The sequence below is a fragment of the Platalea leucorodia genome (assembly GCF_965183815.1).
Source record: "Platalea leucorodia genome assembly, chromosome: 10".
Lineage (NCBI taxonomy): Eukaryota > Metazoa > Chordata > Aves > Pelecaniformes > Threskiornithidae > Platalea > Platalea leucorodia.
This window is the reverse complement of record NC_138832.1, coordinates 5539732-5558862: the sequence shown is the minus strand read 5'-3', so window position 1 is coordinate 5558862 and position 19131 is coordinate 5539732. Positions and strand designations below refer to the sequence as shown.

Genomic DNA, 19131 nt, shown 5'->3' with positions numbered 1-19131 from the left:
ATGCATACTTCAAGTTTGGATCCTATTTCCCTACCAGAAGTCCAGTTAAAAGGAAAACATCAGATTAAAGGATGCCCACATCTCTACACAAACAAGGACAACAATCACTAGATTTATTGAGTTGATCAGATTTAACTCAGCAAATGTTGTGACTTCAAGTGCACTGTCAGTTGGGAATCTTCTTTGTTCAATAAATACATTTCTTCTGTTCAATTTCTAAGACAGATTGGTAGCTGCAGGCAGTCATTAAATATATTTCCTGATATATTTTTCATCAATCACAGTGAAATCAAGTAATAAATTATGATGCTTCAAATGAAATTATAATCATGCTATTTTTCATATAGCTTAAACTATATAAAATAAAAAAAAAGGGTTTTTTTCTATATTTCTGTTTTTAAAACAGGAACTAGATGCTGACAATCATCTTAATATTTGATATTGCTAAAAGCTCCTCCAGGTACCACTGATTATCTTGACTTGAAAAAAAAGAAAACAAAACAAATTGCATCATCAGTGATTTCCTATTTTTAAAAACAAGAAAGAAGTGAAAGTTTGAGACAGAATAAGACAGACAGAAGGCCATAAAATGAATTCCTTTGTGGCTCGTAAGTAATAGAAACACAAACGTCATATGAACTTTACCTTACTGGGTGGGCGGCCTAATAAAAACTAGAAGCAAAGAAAGGCTTATTGTCAAGAGACGGCCACCGCTCCCCTCCAACAGAAGCCTCGCTGGAGCGGGGTGACTTGGCCGCCCCGGACTCCTGCTGCCGCCTGGCACTTGGGCCCGGTCTTCACACTTGTCATCTGCAAACCCGGTGGACAAGATAAGGGATTGCTTTGCTCGCAGAGGTCTGCATCCCTGTGATAAACTTCTGTCTCATCCATAACTAGATTTAAGATACGTAGGATACACTCGTCTTCAAAGCTGTCACCAGAAGGGAACTCTGTCAATGACTTCAGCTTTCATAGGCTCCAGATAAACCTTCCGTTTTAATCTGTGCCCTTTGTGACTTTTCAAGCTATCATAACCATCAAAGCCCTAATACACTCCCGGATACAGGGTGCTCCAAATCAGATTTCATTTACCCAGCCAAACTTCAGGGCCTCTATTTATTGCAAATATGACAGCTCGTCAGATCTAACAGGAGTTTGAAAAAGTAGAGGGAAGAAATTTGTTCTCTATCCACCTCTGCCCCACCAGGCTGCTTGCTATAGCGATATATTTTAAAACTTTCATAAACCTCAAACGGAAAAAAATAGGATTATCCATTACCATGTCAGCTTAAGTGATAACATAAATATATATCACAGAACATCTGCCACTAAATCACTGTTTATAGATGTCACATCTCATTTATTATTAAAAAAAAACCCCAAACAAACACTTTAAAGCCTTCCTTATTATTTCACAACAAATGACTGATTTCTAAACTGCAAGGTGGAGCTATTCTTTCTAATCTTTTTACACAGAGTAACTTCTATTATAAACCTCAGTCAAGAATAACATTAGATGGTATTCACAAACACATTATTATTGCCTGAATTACTTCATCTCAGTATGTAGTCTAGAAAATCCAACAGATTTTCCCCATTGATTTTCCTCATCAATCCCCATTGATTTTGCATGAAAGAATATGGAGCATCTCGGAAAACTGCTTTTATCTTACTTTTCTTCAAACAGTAGAAAATGTACATCAAGGCATTATATTCCAGTATCAACAATAAAATATCTAAAATTTACTTTTAGAAGAATTTATAGAGTGCTCCTTATTCACAGAAAATACAAGATTTTAAAAATCAGTCTGTGTTTATAGTGCTGTATTTGACTGATAGGGTCCAAGTGGTACAATCTTTGCTTTTGCATTTTTTAATTTAATTTGCTTTGTCCATGTTTTCCCCTTTGTGTCAGCTGCCTTAATAACTCTTAAGTCAGGCACTCAGGGATCAAATTACCAAATCATGGAATTATTTCTGAATATGCAATCTGTATCCTCTTAGGTACAAGTAAAAATCCGCTTGCAAAAGCCACTCATCTGCATCATTGTAAATTCACCTCTCCAATCTGACCTCTTCCCCCTCTCCAATCTCCAGTCATCAACGAATCAAGAATATCATAATGTTTTGTTTTATAGGAGTTTCTGTTGGCTTGCTTCACTGTATGTGCTTATGATGAGACAGCTATTATAGAAACAGATAGCTAAAACATCTGGAAAATCCACACAGTTGTCAGCCCTGTGACATTCAGTGCCCTCAAACATATGCCGTGCAGATATAAAGTTGGACTTCTAAAGGAGACATACTTTAAAATGTGAATGTTGAGCACATCCTGATTTTGATCTCTGCCAGTTCCCCATCTTTTAAATCAAACAGCCACTTAATGATAGCTGTGGTGGTTTATATATACGTGATTCATGGGCGCGCTCTCAGGAGGTCATCGGAAAGGTTGGCATTTCACAAAGTGGTACAGTACCGTAGTCAGCCATTACATTCTCCCACCTACGTACAAGCTAATTTGATTAAAGGTAGAAGATCAATCAAACTCTATTGCCTCAGAAAGATTAATTACCTCAGCACTTTCTGAATTAATTATTAGTGTTCAGCCGTGGGGATAGAAAAACCCAATACAGTAGAAGTAAAAGGACCCAATGGGCAGATGTGGTAGACTGGGATGTATTTTAGCCCAAGATTTATTATCTTTAACTAATGACAGTGTCTTCCTTTTTTACTCAAATTAGACCTAGGCGCTACAGTGTGTTTATAACTCAGCAACAACAGAATTACTGTTACATTTCAACCTTATTGTGAAACTAAAAGCACACAAGAAGGGAACAAAAAAATGAAAACACCATTAAAAAAAAAAAATCATATCTGCTGGCAAGGACTCCTAGCCCCAGCTTTCGGACAGGGAACAAGATACTTAAAACTTTGTAGTTTTATTTTTTCTTGTGCCCCAGCATGAGGTCTGAAGTCCAGCTGCCAGAGCAGTCTTATTGATGATGTTTAAAGAGTATATTTCAGCAACTGCAGAGTTTCTGATTATCAGACAAGTCAGCATGGCAAAAAATGTAGCCATTTTCCCCAGGGAGAGCGAGCTTCCTACCTTCGGCTGCCTGCCGTCAGTGTGCAGCGCTGACCCTTTCCTCTTCATGACGACATGACCGAGATTTACAGGACCCCGTGAGCCGCCATTAAGGGCAGCTTCCCACAGCGCCTGTGCAAGGCCGGGCTGCCAGCGTGGCTCCCGGTCAGCGCGGGCGCTCGGCGGCAGCGGGGCGAAGCTCCCTGGCCGGGTGACGCAGCACATGCACTGGCCTGGTGTCCAGCCCAGCGCTGGAATTCGAAGCCAAGGGCTAACGCAGAACTGAGACTCGGCAAACACGCTCACTGACAGCTTTTATATTATGAACATAGAAAAGGGACCTCTTGGATCACAGAACAGATTTGCTGCTATTACAGAGGGCAATTTATTTGCCCTCTCATACATTGATCAAGCTTCTCTTTAAAACCAGTTAGCATTCTCATTCCCTGCTTCTATACTTCCTCACTGTTCTTGTTTGAAATCCCCAAATTTCAGGCCTCGCCTGCTTTACAGACAGCACCTGTTCATCTGCCTGTGAAGCAACCCAGCGCTTCATTTTGGCCACCAAAATCTCTCTACCCTCAATCTCTGCTATTACTTGAGAGCAGTCCTAATCCCCAGCCAGCCTTTACTTTGCAGATTAAACAAGCCAATATAAATTTCTTTTTCTATATACAGGCATTCCATTCCCTTGTTATTAATAATATTTCTTTACACCTGTTTCTCAAGTGAGTTCACCTTTCTTTAATGTGGGAAGCCAACACTGTTCATAATATTCCCGTTGTGCCGTTGTAGTATCATCAATGCCTTGTTTTTGTGGGGTTTTTTTGTTTGTTTTGGTTTTTTTGTTTTGTTTTGGTTTTTTTTTCCCCTTTTCTTTTTTTTTTTTCCTGTTCTAGGGCTAACCCAGGATTTTTTCACAATCGTATTAGGTACTGGTGACTTATAGTTTATCTTTGTAATACTAATTTGTTTTTTTCTTTTTGTCATTTTCAGCTGGTGATTTATATACTAGTTACATACACCCATTCCTATGAGAAAGACTCTCAACTATTAGATTTCATCCCACTGCTATTACTCCAAATCCTTGGCAAAATCCAATTCTTGTGTCATACACACCTCCTCCTCTACATTTTCAGTCATGCTTGGCTTTGAGATAGCAGAGTATTTCATTGACACGTTCCTGCTTTTTAATGCCAAACTCATTAATGAAGATAATGATGGAGATTTTTCCATTCTCCTATTAATCTGTGTCTTTTCCTTCTTAATTACTAATGATCCACCTTAATGTCATAATAATAGTTATTAGTTCTTAAATCTATGTAGACTAACTATACATGTATTCCCCAATATTATAAATACATGTCATTGAAGTGAGATAATAGAGCTAATCTAGTACTATTCTTGGGAAACCTACAGTACTATTTATTGTTGTATGTTTATATATATCCTAGTTTCTTTCTTGTAAATGTTTTCCGGTAGTGAAGCCTGACCAAGCACTTTTTTTTCTTGACACCTTCTCTCTTAGAATTACAGAAAACTAAGGAAAACACTATCAGTTTTGATATCCTGGGAGGAAGATTATCGCCTCTCCTCCACATGAATGCACTGAACCTGCTCTGACTTTTAGTTCCATTATCATCATTCTTCATCAGCCTGTCTTTGCTCTCATCAACATCATCCTTATCAAAAATTAAGGCAAGGTGAAAGTGTTCTTTTAATTTTGGGGAAGAAATATATGCTATCTTTAATCATGAACAGATGTCATCCTTGCTGCAAACCTCCTTCTTATGTGGCTAAATACCACAGATTATAGTCTTAATTCTTCTTAAGACTAATTCTCTTCAAGTCTGATGATCATTTAAAGCCAACATAAGCTTTGCCCCAGCTACTCATTCACTCGTTTGCCGACCACAAGTAGTGCCTCATGTAACAAATGCAACTGGGGAATTGATCTGTTTAAAAATCTTTTTCCCCACCCTAGATCAGGTTGAACCCTGATGAATTCAAGCTCTACAAATGCTTGTGCTGCCACAAGCGAAGGTGCGATGGGGAGACACAAACAAGCAGCCATAGACACCTCTGGCAACACCAGCTCGAAGTGACCAGCGCCTATCAGCTCGCCTTTTGGCCATCCTTTCCTTAGCTCTACACCTTCTGATTTTCAAGACAACCTTCTTGGCTTATTAGTCACTAATTCATGTTAAAGATCCTTATGGAGACCCCCTCTCCTTAAGACACCAGTTTTCTCTTAATCGAAACCCTGAAATCTCAGTGTGATTTGCCTCATTAACTTAACATTAATTTAATACTCAACTAGCTTTGTTTATACCTCCATTTTGTTTACACAAAAAAATTACAATTATTTTATTGCAGATTACTTTCAGGTTTTCTGGCTTTTTTTTTTTCCCCCAAAGTTGCAATCATATTCCTCTTACTCTGCCCAATTTCTTAGCTAAACTGGGCGTATTCTACGTTCTCCAAATAAAAGTAAGAAAAATAATTTTATTCTCTAGAGGAAAAAAACCAGCCAGGTTGTTTTGATAAGGCTATAAAAACAAGTGAAAAATGAAAATTTATCATTACTATGTTACATATGTATTGAATAGCCAAGCATAACTGTGGTTAACAGGTACCTTCGAACCCCTTAGGTCAACATCACTGCTTACAGCCACTAAGCAGGCACCATTGAGAGGTAGTTTGCCAGGGGAGTTTACCCAAAGAGAATTTGTTACTTTTTAATCTATGTTTGTAGTGTGTTTTGTATTTAAAGATAATACGGGGGGGGGGGGGGGGGGGGGGGGAAGGAAAAAAAAAAAGGTGGTACAGTTAACAACCTTAGCATAGGGAGTTATTGGAGCATCCTTATTAGTTTGAGCAATTTATGAGCAGAAAATATACGAATACCACATACATTAGTGCTGTTACTTAAGGATAACGTTCTTTACAAACCTACATGCATTTTTATATTACTGTTTACTTAGTGTGACAGTTTATTGGCATCTCTTCCTTATGACGCATCTACCACACTGCACATTATGCTTTTTTGAGGAGGCAACTAAAGTAAGAGAAGACAAATCATTTTAAATAGGCTATTTCTAATTTTAATTAGTACAGTCAATTAATTTTAAAGGTGAACATATAAATTGCTCATAGTTTTCTAACCACTATATTCTTACAGTTATTCTTTCCCCCTTGTTTCAGTCCTGTATTGGATGTGAATTTGTAAGGCTTCCTCTCACCAATATTTCTCAGCTTTTAAGTTATGCTCATCTTTTTCAGTGTTTTGTAATAAATGCTTTGCTATTGCTAATAAGTGGAAAGTTTCCAAAATACAATAATTTCCAATATTAGAGGAACAAATAAAACCAAAGAACTGTATTCAGGAAAAACAAGAGGGAGAAAACACTTTTGAATATATCCCTGTGTGATGTGGCATCTGTCATCAGCTTTCATAAGCCACTTAACGTCTCAGTAGGCTCTAGATGTTATTGAAGTTGTTTCATCCCAACTCTATGTCTCCTTGGTAGGCAAAGTTGAACTAAATCACCATCAGATGATTAATCAGGCTTAATGTTTTAGACAATGTTTCAGATTAAGACAGGTCAAATATTAAAGATCTTGAGACAGAATGAAGGCCATGCTTATACTGTCGTATGAATTCTACTCAGATTATCCGACCGTATATTCCTTTCTCTTACCACACTAACAACGTTTTGGTCCGTGAAACAAGAATAGAAATACTTTGAATATATCATGCCACTCCAAATTAGGTGAAAAAAACAACGATCAAAAACCTAGCAGCATGTTTGTAGAGGGAACTATCAATTCAGAACAGTTTTCACTATTTCACTATTGACTAAGCGTGCCATGCATGCACAAGTGAATGAAATGAACTTCAAGCTGAACACTTTCACAGGTCAGCACACAAGATATTTTGGTTGCTCTTGCTTACAGTAAGTCACTTTGCGGCAGTATACTGAATAAAAATATGCTGTGGGTCTTCCCCTTCTTTTTTACTTAGATGTATGAGAGCACACAACAGACATCTACTTATATCTGCATTTTTTTCTGCCACTAGATGCTGCCATTAATATAAACACAAAACACTAAAAAGGACTGCAAACTACGCTTTTCGCACTGTAAGCATCTCGCTATATTGTGTCAATTGAACTGTTTCGATAAGATGCAAGTTAGAAGGGCAAAAAAATCTTCACATAACATAAATGCTAATTAAACTGCAATTTCAAGTTTGAAACTGAACTGCCAGGTAATTAGACAGGTGATTAAACTTTCTTCAACTTCACACTTGAAAAGACATCAGATGCTTGCTTAGCCTCCACACAGTGATATGTGTCAAGGATATTCAGGTGTCAAAGCTGTATTACTTTTAGGGTAACACTCTAGAAGAGTCATGATCCGTATTTCTTCTGAAATTGCAAAAACTGGGCTCAAAAAGCACTGGTAAATCCAAAACCTGAGCCTCTTTGTAAACGGCAAGACAAGATCCACGTGCCTGTTCTAACAACTCCTCATACACCTGGTCCTGTCCCATGCTCTCTGCATGAAAGGACCCAAATACTGATTTCATGTACATCATGCTCACTTCAATAAAGCATAAATATCAGAGTTACAAACAACAAGAGAGAGCTGGAAAGCAAGTTCAGATCATGAGTATGCATAGCAAAAGCAGCAAACACAATATAGAACTTGATATTTTCTTTCTTTGTGGGCACATTTGTAGCCCTTTAGAGCCTCATTCTGTGACGAATTCAGTTTGACTGCCTAGGATATTCTTAAGGGTATACTACAGCCTCAAATACATAAACACAAAAAAAGGCAAACGATGAATAATGTTTCCAACACAACATCCCAAGTCTCTAATGGTTCTTGTCAGCTGTCTATCAGCTCAGAAAAAATAATATTCTGACATTATTTCAGGAACCATCTAACTTTACAAATTTTAAAAAGTCTGAAACTGAGGATCCCCAGTTAATAGTTTATGAACCAAAAGAAAAAGAGAGAACGGACCTCATCCGTGCAGACAAGCCCCTCAGACTCCAGTCTCGGGCAGCACAAGGCAAAGGAAGCAGCGTGATTCCAAGAGCCAGGCTGGATTTGTCAGAGCCGGCTTGGAGTCGGAGGTAATGTTCTCTACTGGATGCTGTATTTGCCAGTGCAGAGATGTAACTACCTTCTCACAGAGCTACTTCAAGTGCATAGGACTTACTAATTCATTCTTCATGATACACTAAAGCAGCTGAAATACACCTTTCGGGCCAAGTTTTGCCCAGAGCAGATGTATTTTCAAATCACTTATTAGGCCGCTAACAAGGCCTTAGAGGCTTACACACATTCAGGTGTCTCTTTATCAATGGCACGGTTCAATTTAATCCAGATAAAGAGCCCCTGGACGATTGACAATTGACTAAAGTACAGTGGAGTCTCTAACTGGCTATCACATCATGGCAGAGAAGGCAATACCAGTATCCATAGCTCTAGCGTGGTCCTGAGCTCACCTGGATTTTGCCTAACTGTTTTCAATATCGTAAGAAGCCAGTAATAATGGCAGAAGTAAGATGACAGACTCTTTTGAGATTATTACTATATACCACAGCTGCTCTCAAAAGACAAATCAAGAAACCCTTATTTCTGGAGACTGCAGTGTCTTCGCAGACCTACTCATCATCCACAAGTTCCTCCTGTTAAAACAAACTATAACATGCAGTACTGTTGGATAGGGAAACGCATCAAAAAGCGTAAACTCCCTCAGCGCAGTATTTATGACCGTAAGGGCAACGGTGTTAACCTCATCAGAAAGCTCCTCTGCGTATAGCACAGCAGATCTATAAAAACACCAGGTCATCCATAAACTCTTTACAGCTCAAGAGTGTTTTATTTCCAATGGTCAGACTTGTCATTTTCAGAAATATAGGGCTTCTTTGGCCACATTAGAATCAACGTGCAGTTTTAATAATTGCCTGAAAAAGAAGCCCACTTTCGACACTCAAACGATTTAACAACTAAGATGACCAGAGTTCATCACTTACTGGACTCCGGGTCTGAGTTGCCGTCTCCTTCTGTCCGGCTGTTGGGTGAAGCTTGCTCATAGTACTCCTCCTGGGGGAAGCCGAGGGGCAGAGGGTGCGACGTGCTAGCACCGCTCGGGGGTTCATGGTCTCCGAGCCCACTGTCACTGCAGCTTTCCTGGGAGCCATCTGGTAGGTGAAACGTGACACGGCGCTGAGGCTACAAGGAAGGAAGAAAATTATATGGTTTCCACTACAGTATCAGTAATTGCTTAATGCAACCAATTTAGGAAATGTATTATTTCAGTTATCTGCTGAAGACGCATTATCTAGAGTTGTGCACAATTTCAGGCTTTCATGAACAGGCAGGCTGCTTTCAAACCTGTTTCACCTGACAGCACTGCTTTCTTCTATTTTTTAAAAATGTAAGCCCTGATGCAAAATGAAAGACACCTCAAACTAAAGAGATTCTGTCAGACTTCATAAGTCTTTGGATGCCTTTTGTATATTGACTTGGAGATTTCAATCACTATTTGAGGCTCAGTTTATTTCACTGCTCAGTTTTCTAGGTTTCAAAAAACATTTTCTTTCCCATTAAAAGCTGTTCCACTCTTTTGGGCCTAAAAAAATGTGACATACTTCTAATCTTGCTGTATTCTTCTAAGGCAGAGAAAGAACAAACAATAACAAGCCTTATGTATTGAAAACAATTTTAATAGATTTTGCACATCCATTAAACTAATGAATTAAAAGTAGATTCCACTACTCTCGTTCAGGCATTTCATTACAACCCCTTGGACTTCTGTTACACCACAGACCTGTATCTTAACTGTAAAAGGCTGGAAGCTGGGAAACAGGGGGCCGAGGAAGGAAAGCGTCCCTGCACAGCTATTGAAGGAAGGGCCAGCTGAATGAAGCGCCTGACACATCAAGTATAGGACAACGTTTTCATTACCTAAGTGACTGTGCCTGATTTAGGAGCTGAATAACTGAAATTTAAATCTGCCCCAATATTAAAAGAAAATATGAACAAAGAAATAAGCAGCTCTCCTACTTATTTCCATGTATCTTGGAAACATGAAGATTCAAAAAAACCCCCAAAACCAAAAAACAAAACAAAACAAAAACCTAAACCCAAAATAACAATTTAAAATATTCTTAGCTTGCTGGTACTCAAAATTCCACTTGAAAAGCAATGCAAAACTTTCCAGTTCCAGAATCGCTGGGATTTGTAATGCTGGAGATCAGATGTTTGACGCAATTATGCAAAAAAATATATACCTTGTTTATAGTACAGCAGATGTTGCCAGAAGTCCCTAGATATTTAGTTCCTATAGGTGATGGTGTTGAACACCACCGGTTATATTAAGTTCTTGCTAAAAAGTTAAGTTCCTCTGTTTTTCAAAATCTCTTTTTATCACCGTGACATTATTACATATGCCCACAGACAGCTGCTGTACAGTGTGGTACAGCCAAGAAAATGGCAAGATCGACTTTACCTATGCAACTCCTGACAGATGTGAGTGAAAACTCTTCTTAAAAGCTACCAGTAAGAAATTCACGGCTTTCCCAGAAAATCTGTTCTACTGCTTCAATATTGCTAATGGAGAGGTTTCCTTCTAATGTCTAACCTGCCTCCTTCTTGTAACAAAATAAATCACTTCTTCAGTCCCATCCATCGTGGTCTGGTTATTCCCACTCATCTTTCTGGCATTCGGCACTTTAGTCTACTTCAGAATAAACAGACCTTATTATTTCAATCTGTCGTGTGCCTTCTGATCTCTCTTACGGCTCCCCCCGCACACGTGCTCACACACGCTTCTCTGTGCACTGCTCAAAACGCGTTACGCAGCTTCAGCTGAGATCTTTAAAGCGTGGAGTAGAGCAGAAGGATCATTTCACATCTCCTGCAGGCTCCACTACTGCTTTGCCTTTTTCATGGCAGCGCAACACATTTTTCTTGCCAACCACCATAATGCCCAGCTCCTTTTCTAATGATCTTTTGCTAGTTGTCCCCTTTCTGGCTATTGCCATTGATTGCTGGAACCTAAGCGTGGCACTTTGCACTCATTCTTCCTGCCATTCTGTTTTTCCAGATGATTTCATCTGTTTATCAAGTACACCCTGCCTTCCAGTCCTGCTTTCCTGTTTACCAAATTTGCATTTTTTAGATTCTCCCTCATTAGGCAGATATTTAAGAAAAATTGGAACAGATCAAGCCAAGACCAGATCAAGGAGCTCTGAAAACCTGAGCACAGAATGACTTCCCATCACACAGGATGGCAAGGGGAGAAGAGATCCCTCCTATGACTGCAGGAGATGCCTCACAGCCCACTGGAAAAAAATTCAGATGGTGAAAGGTTCACTGCTAACACCCCACAATCCCACCTATGCATTTTTGGTGTCACCAGAAGACACTATTTATTATTTAACTCCCTAGTGAGCTGTCTGCAGCTGCTCCCAGGGCTCTCTGGAAGGCTGGCCGGGACAGTGGTCCTGCTCCTCCCACCGGCTCTCTGATCCTTTTCCCACCACAGACGGGTAGAGATACATGGGGCATCTCTGCAGAGTCCCAAAACCAGCTGGATCCACAGAAATCACTGATATGGCTTAGCCTATTCTACTTCTTAACTGTCACTTGCCTCTCAGAGCCCTATTCACACCAGCAGTCTCAGTCGACTCTTATCTGAAAGACCGAATAACGAAAGTTTTATGGAGTCGACCCAGTGAAAACATTCCTGCAATGTTTCTGATTTACTCCCTGCATACAAAACTGCACTGAGCTTGCATAGTCGTACAGCAACGGCATGTGGAAATGGAATATGTTATTGCTTTGGTCTTAATGAGTCTGCTGCTCACAGTACCTATGAAAAATCAACCTTCATTGCATAAACTGCTTGTAAAAACTATTTGTATTTTGTGAGCTTTACATTGCCCTCGTGCTGTGTCATGTTGCGCACGTGCTGTTTGGTACTCTTGTTATGTTGTATCTCCTCATCTCCAAGCTACCCATGGATCTTAAGAATAAAGTATTCTTAAAACCTTATTAGCCCAAGTTTTAGTGTTAGACGCCAGTATTAGCTTTTGCAAGTGGCTGGGAATGCAATGGTTACTATTATGTGCAACTGGCATTCATCAAGTTTAAACAAATGAATATTTCTGTTCATGGTTTGTGGTCAAAATACAGCAAAAGTTTTTTAGCAGATGACAGTAAAGGAGACCAGAAAGTCATCAAGTCTTTTTTTAACTGCCTAGCCTAGTGAGAAAAAACAAAAGCCATACCCCAAACAAAATTAAAAATCTATCTAACCCTCCCGTTCAGTAAAAAAATTTAAATATTTAGTTAGATAAATTGAGATGCTATTAGTAGGAAAGACAAAACCCACACAATTTAAAATAAAGTGGCAACAGCTAAAGGCTCGTGATTTTTAATTTGATAGTGTCCCTGAGTATGCCACGCCTGATAACGCTGATGACAGAGCACTTTCAGAAGAATTTATCAAGATAAAAAAACCCCAGCTATTTCTCTACATGGCAGTGCTGCCATTTTCTTAATTCACGCAGGCATCAGACAATGATCTGGAACAAGTAATTCTAATAAAATTTTGCCAAAAGCTGGGACTTATCTTCTGTCACAATTATTTTGGAAATTTCCTCCTTGAGGCATTTAAATTTCAATTTGTAAGATTACAAAATATCCTCAGACTCCAGCTGCTTTTCTATTTATCTCCAAAGAGAGTTAGCACTGATAGTAATAGAATAACAAGGATTATGGTTTGTTTTATTTATTTGACTGGCAGTTAGTATATTTTTTCAAAAAGAGAGAAATGCAAGCAAACCCATTATGTATTCTTAGTGGATTCTGAAAACGCTGATGTAGGAACTTGTAATAGAGACAATTAGACTGATAGGGGAAAATAAAGCTAAAATTGAAGGAAAAATGTACATAGTATATAGTTTCTCTGACATATTTAACAATATTAAATTACTCTTTATTGGTATGAAAAAAGAATTTTGCTTCCAGAGATGTCACGAACCCAGACACAAATTCTGTCAAAGGTCTCATACGGCATCCAAAGAACCACCGCACTTTGCAATAGCAGCGTGTGTCTGGAGGGATCAAATTATCTCGGAAAACTGCAAACCTTTTACTCTCATTATTGAAATTTATACGAAGACTGATCAAAGCCCCAAACTATTCTGTGTTCAATCTTTCACTACAATAATTAGACTGTGGCAGTGGGAATAATAAAAGATGAGTCTAAGTAAATAGCTTTGGATACGTTGAAGGGATGATTTCTGGAATTATACACCAGGGGTTAGCCAATTTATAATCAAAAACTGAAAAAAGGTAATAGAAAAAGCAGCAGATATCAACTGAGGAACATTAAACTATTAACCTTATTATCTTCATTCATTGAAGCAAATTAATATCCTTTTAAAAGGATATCATAAAGAAAAAATATTACTGTTTAATTTATGTTGAATTAATTATATTATTTAGATGATAATTCTGATTTAAAACAGACCTTATTTAGGAGATGCCGTAAGACAGCATGAAAGTAAAAGAATAGGACTATTTCAAGGTTTTTCTCCACTATTAGCAGCTAGTGAATAAAGAAGTAGCCAAAAATACTTTTTAACTTTAAACTCTTGTTTTGCTACTAATATGAATTTCTCAGGTGCTTGTGTCTTTCAAATGCTAGGAAGGTATGAAATGCATGCCTTAAATACCCAGACAACAACTATCTTCAGTTATGACCAGTACCACTTCTCAGTTGTTAAAGAAAATCCCTAATCAAACTATAATTTCCAGCTCAAATCTTTTTATACTCAACTGTCACCTTTTGTTCCTAAACTACAATCTATTGTTCCGTTCGCTTTGATAGAGACACACAGGACCCAGCTACTACCAATGTAAAATTCTCAGAATAACACGAAAATAAACAGCTTAAAAGGATCCAACCACACACCCAATGGGAAACATGTCTTTGAGTTGAAACTCAAGAAAGAAAAGCTGGTATTTTTATTTTTTCTTTCCCTAAACTTAGTAGTATAGCTATTATGGCCCAAAGAGTTTCTATCAATTGTTTTATAAGTCCGTATTTCACACACTTATTGCAGCTCAGATCATCACATCTAAGATCTTACTACGTTATCTTGATTCCTTTGTAATGGACAAAATACATAATATAGTTCATTATAATTTTTCCCTCAAATTAGAATAACTTCTAAATTTTTACAAGCAATGATCTGTGTTTTCTTTTGGAGCATCTATAAAGATGCTGAACACTCTTGGTCACCATTATTACACACAACTAGAAATACTTCACTAATAACCAATCACTACTGTAATCACCATCTATGACTTAGCAGTTGCGGTTTTTTTGATTTCTTCAATATGATCTGCAGTCATCCTGCATGGGACTGTTTTTTTCTAAAAGAGCAAAATGAAGGGCCTGTCTACTGGGGGGGGAAGGGGAAAGGTAGTGTGTGTCGAAGTGACAATATCCAGCTGATTTCTTCAGTCCAAACTTAGTGGACATTAAAATGAGTATTTTGCCCATCTCACGTGAAAAAGTAACGCCTCCAACTATTGCCAATACTACTAGCCTTAATTGTCATCTCATACAGATCAAGCTTGTTGAACAAGCCCTTCTTTTTATTGAACAAAATTCAGCTGTATCAGTTACTGTGCTATCTTTATTGATTGCATCCCTTTCAGCTTCTGATTTTCTATGTTTGTCAAATCAAACAGACCTACTGTTTTCCCAGTTTACCATATTTACCCTTTTAAATATTGGCAAAACATTACATTTTCCGATATTTAAAACTTCAGAAATCCAGTATAATCCTTTTGACATTCTTCTTATAAATTTATCTAGTCCTCCTGATTTAATATAATTTAATAACTGGTATCTTACATCCTCACTAATTACTAAATACAGCATCTGGCTTCCTTCTGAAGAAGAGAAAGCTTTGATAAATACTTCTACCTTTCCTCGCTGTGATTAACGATCTAACTGTTCCACAGTAGTACGAGATATGTAAATAGTTTTAGGCTTTGACTTATTATTGACCTAAATAACTCCTCCCACTTTATTAATTTATTTAGATGCAGGAAGCATAATCTATTAATTTCAAAAAGGCAAGTAAAAGCTTGGTTGACTGCCCAGACAAATGCAAATTCAATATGGATGATTATCCTAGACAGATCTGTAGTTTTTCAATGAAAGAATTACTACCTCCACAGCAAAACAGCGGAACAGACAGGGCCCCTCTACCTGCTCAAATGGAAGTTACTTAAAATTGTCAGACCTTGTAGTTGGATTCTCTCACACAAGGAGTTGGCTCAAGTGATGAGAAGTAATCTTGCAAGACTATCGTGTAACTCTACCACACGCACTTACTCAGGGTGCCTTATTAAAATCATACTTACATGCCCCTACAGGCATTTCTTGCAGGCATGTAAAACTGCACCTAACTGATAAGCGAAAATGTCATATATTTCAGCTATTAGCTATTGCAAAAGAATAATTTTGTGAAACCCTTTTTCATGTGGATAAGCAACAGGTTTTTTAACACCACCTACTTTAAGGAGCAAATTTTCACTGATGCCATTTTTCACTGAAGTAACTAGAAGCTAAGCCGATACTCCCATCTTCTTCTTACAGCAGAGAGGTCATGGAACAAACTCATTAGCCAAATCATCGCTGAACAAAAGTGTTATAAACCTAGAACCTCACAAATTTCTGATTAACAACCTCAATGGGTATTTACTTTCAGACTCTAATCCTCGTTGTACTAAAGAGTATATCTCATATGACATTTCCCAGCAACATTTAACAATTAAATTGTATTTTCTGAGCTTCTTGAAATAACAACAAAGAACTGAAATAAAAAAGCAACTAAAACTGAAAACAACATTTAAAGCATGTCAAACATTTTATTTAGCTTTTGAAAGGCAGTTATTGTATGCTAACTAGATGTCAAAATGATAGCTGAAAGCATGCTTTTTAAAGTTTAATTCATGTAAGTCTTCAATTTGACATGTGATTAAATAAAAATTACACATGAAAGTTGCACTGTGGCTATGCTGTTGCTAAGGCTGAGAAACAGGAAAGTCTCAACTCTGATTTTTTTTTTTTTTTTTTCAATATGTTCTTCACTTCCCAGGTTATCATCTGTGATGTTATCATCTTGAATGCTTGATTTCTGATAGGCAAAGCCATTTTAGTTATAGGAACATAATCACAAACAATAATACAGAAACATTTTGGTAATATTTGACATCACTTCTGAGTGCTGGTCCAACAACATGCATCTTTTTTTAGCAGAAATATTGATTGGGTGTTACTACAGTTGTGAATATTTCTTCTAAAAGCAACACTATCGCTTACCTTGTATTTTCTTTGTGTTAATAGTTAAATAGAGTGGAATTTATACTTTCATATATGTACATAGCTCTAATTTCATTCTGTTAATTTATACATTTCAGTTGTAGCTCAGTTTTTTGGTTTTTTTTTTTTCCAGTTGTAGATGAAATAAATTTCATCTTTCTTCATGAGTTAGGTATAGATTTATGGAATAATAAATGCTGTTCCATACTCACTGACCTCCAGCTCCTACTTTTGCATCATAGCAGTCAAGGCTAAGCCATTATGTTCAATCATGGTGAGGTTATTAGAGCTAGAGAGACCTGGAAGAGATCTCAAGAACCTGATTCAACTTCCATTTGCTATTTTTTTCTATTCAGTTTTTCATTTAAAGGTCAAATCTTTCTGAAGCAATACACACGCGTATAACTTCACAAGCCATCACAAGTATTCATTTAAGAGGCTTGAAAATGTGCCTTCATCATTTCTGACCAATAAATGGAGCTATTCTTATTAGTGTTTCCCAGAAAAAGGGACTTCGATCTAATTTTGGTTCTTTGGGTCAAAAGTATACTGAAGTCAGAAGAAAACCACAGACACATACTTTTAGCAAGACATGCTTAAGAAGTATTCTTAAACACTGTAGCACAAGTAGTTGTGTACCACTGAAGTTGTATTTCACCCTATAAAAAAAAAAAATCTTGGCTCCACAAAACTTTTTCCTGCAGGTATGGATAGGATATTTGCGTGGGAAGATTATCAAGCAGTTCATGCGTAATACAGACACGGAATAACCTTATGTTCGATATTCACATATGTAGCTGTCGAATGTGAACTCATTTTGCTATGGTTTAAAAAAAAAAAGGGCCTTTTAAAGTGAGTAAAAAAGCAGCTCTTTGGCATGTCACTATCTCATTTGTTATGGCAGCACACCTTTGTTACAACAGCATTTAATTTGTTATAGCAGCAAATCTATAATGTCTGATATCAAGTGTTTGATTAGCTAGAATGGGAACTGATGATAGTTAAAATGGAAGGATAAAACTAATATATTTGATGCTGCTGTCAAAAAAAAAGCATCTTGCTCTTTCTGGAGAAGAGAAAGTATAGACCAAAAGTTACCCTTTCACCCGAAACGGGCTCTCAGGGAACTCAAGACTTAGAGTGCAGTGAAAGCACTCTCTTTTCTGCTCTCTGTATCAGTATTTGCTTGCCACACTTATCTATTTGGCCTTTAGCAAATATCCTTTAACCACCTAGATTACCCATTCTTAATTCTAAAGGTACAGAGCATTTGCCACCTGAGGTCACCTATCTTACGTACATTCTCATGGCAATTATAATTAGTCCACCTTTAGGTGAAATGGTTAAGGAAGAGGCAAAAGAATGCAAAGAAAACCTGCTGGCCTGTGTAAAATAAAGCTGTAGGCCAAAATTTACACGCAGTGATGCAGTTCATGCTGTATTTGCTTTGCACAAAGTAAAAATCTAGTGTTTAAGTATGGTGAAGTTTATCAGCGTTACATTCTTTAGTGGACTCCCGTGGTCCAGGACAATCTTCCCTGGATCAAGAAAACTTTCACCAGAAGAGGTACCACTGAGAAGAATCCAAGATAGCTTCCAGGGTCAAAATAAATATCCTGAAACTGCCCTTCCAGTTGCCAGATAAAAGTTTTACTCTCAATATGTGAAGTCATTCCATATACTGAAATAAAGGAATTTTTGACTGGTACACTTTGTTTCAATCTTCTGTTATTGTAAATAGGAAAGAAGCTAGGTGATAAATGCCACAGTGAACACTGTTGCAAGACTTTGGTTTTATTTCAAATATTTGAAATATCCATTTTTCTCTCTAAGTTGTTTTAAGAAAAAGCATTACATTTGATTTGATTAAAGTGAGAAATCTCCCATCTGCATCACTATTTTCACAGCTTATAGTATCAGGGTGATAATGAATAAGTTTTTAGCTGTTATTTACAGTGGAATATATGAAATATTCAAAATTACTAAAGTGAGTTGAGGTACATGCTACTAACGCATTCTTAAATGGACGTCTGAAACACCTATTTGTAAATGGGAAAAATTTTACAAATTGAAGCGCTGTATTGTATCATTGATACCATCCTTCGCTCCTACAGAGCGATGCCTCTGCAATTGTCCTTTCAGATAATCAGAATATATAACTATCTTTCAGAATTCACTACTCACACAATTTCAGTAAAGCAAAATATAAAGCCATTAGCCTTCCCTTGTTCCTTAAATCTTTCTAGCTTATTTCCATATTCAGTGCAGCCATTCTTTAGGACTATTAAGATTACTTACTCATCTTTCTTCACGGAGCAAAATATACAATACAAATTACTGAAGTAACGCAGCATATATTAGTTTGCATAAAGAAATAATGCCGTTCTGGGCAAGGGGAATCGAGGGACTGCATCTAAGCCTGAGGAAAGCCGCCTCCTCTCAAAGCCAGCCGAGAGCTGCTGCGTGCCGCCGAGAGCAGGCAACCTGCCCGCAGGCAGGCCGTGCGCCCGCAGCTGCCCCGGTTCCAACCCAGCCACGACCTACAACCACGGGATTTGTGCTCTGAAATCACAATGAGAGGGCAGCTGTGGAGGGGAGCTGAGAGTCAAGGTCCAGG

At 37.8% G+C, this 19131-nt stretch overlaps 1 protein-coding gene across 1 annotated transcript in view; it reads right to left on the bottom strand.

Moving 5' to 3' along the window:
* The window catches only part of PCDH11X (protocadherin 11 X-linked), a gene marked incomplete at both ends in the record, with an annotated part of 453149 nt that overhangs the window by 124415 nt on the left and 309603 nt on the right, over positions 1-19131 (bottom strand). Inside the window, one exon of the mRNA XM_082323174.1 lies at positions 9136-9334. Coding sequence (XP_082179300.1) covers positions 9136-9334 — 199 coding nt within the window. The remainder of the gene's footprint in view (positions 1-9135; positions 9335-19131) is intronic.